Source organism: Sphaeroforma arctica, assembly GCF_001186125.1.
Source record: "Sphaeroforma arctica JP610 unplaced genomic scaffold supercont1.8584, whole genome shotgun sequence".
Classification (NCBI taxonomy): domain Eukaryota; class Ichthyosporea; order Ichthyophonida; genus Sphaeroforma; species Sphaeroforma arctica.
Window position 1 is genome coordinate 1 of NW_014031974.1, and position 1,210 is coordinate 1,210.

Sequence of the window (1,210 nt, forward strand, 5' to 3'; positions counted from 1 at the left end):
GTGTGTGTGTGTGTGTGTGTGTGTGTGTGTGTGTGTGAAGCAGTATAGGGTCGATAGTTCCATATACACAGCACGTATACATTCATGCATCCATTCCATATCCCAAGTATACCACCGCTAACCCCCCAACCCCGACCACACTACCTACACATCCATGTACACAACTATATCTCACTAAACATGCCACAGATTAACCAGTAAAATCAGTGAGGATGCGGAGATAGACCTGGATGATAAGAACAAGAACCGAGACGCTGTGTTGTCTATTCCGGGTGTACAGTTCTTTGTCTTCAATGAGACAACCATTGTGTCGTGTGTGGAGTTGCCACCCACCAAGAATGGGTATGACGATGTAGTACAACGAGCGAACCGTTTCTGTTGTTGTGTGGAAGTGGTTGTAGTAGTTCCTGAATGTGATTAATTCAATTTTGTTGTGGCATTTGCTTTATTTCTACCACCCGAAATTTTATACCCTAAAACCCCTAAACCCTAAAACCCCTAAACGATCACTTGCTTTAAAAGGGACAGCGTGTAATGAATAGTGAGCCTTGTAATTTTGTCCTCTTTCCAAAGAATGGGACTGTACGTTGTCATAGTCAACTCTGTTTGTGATTGAGGATACCGTTTCTATGTCTTGTATTGGATGATGATAAAGAATAAGTACATGACAATATACATGCATATATATATATATCTATTATTTTATTATTATTTTATTATATTATTATATTTTATTATTATATATATATATATATATATATTTATATATATATATGTATATGTATATATGTGTGTATGTATGTATGTAGGTATGTACTCGAGAATGAGTAGATTACGCTTTTATTGTATTGCGTTTACTACCCAATGTTCCAGTGAGAGTTTTATGTTTTCAATAAGTTAACTACAATGTACACTCTCGTCTCTCCCAACGCGTGTGTTACGGTTTCAGTGCGTTTACTATACCACACGCTTGTCTACAGCAAGTGTACCTCATTTTCATTACGTTTACGTTTATTATTATACGGCCTCTTCACCTACTAGTGACTGTGTGGCTCGAGTCATCCTGCGTGATCTAACGGGTAAGCACGCGTGGGACTGTGTGGTGCAGTACGACGACCGATATGACACAACAGCCGCACGCCCACAATTGCTGCCTTTGCTCAGTGTGCAAAACGGGGTATGCTGACTACGCTTTTTTATGACATATATA

At 39.1% G+C, this 1,210-nt stretch overlaps 1 protein-coding gene across 1 annotated transcript; it reads left to right on the forward strand.

Moving 5' to 3' along the window:
• Nucleotides 1–189: 189 nt before the first annotated feature.
• On the forward strand, nt 190–1,186 carry SARC_16649 (hypothetical protein; the record flags this gene model as incomplete). Its single annotated transcript, XM_014289248.1, has 2 exons — nt 190–342; nt 1,042–1,186. Coding segments are annotated over 2 exons (298 nt in total), but the record flags the coding sequence as incomplete, so codon positions are not given.
• Between the last annotated feature and the right edge of the window lie 24 nt (nt 1,187–1,210).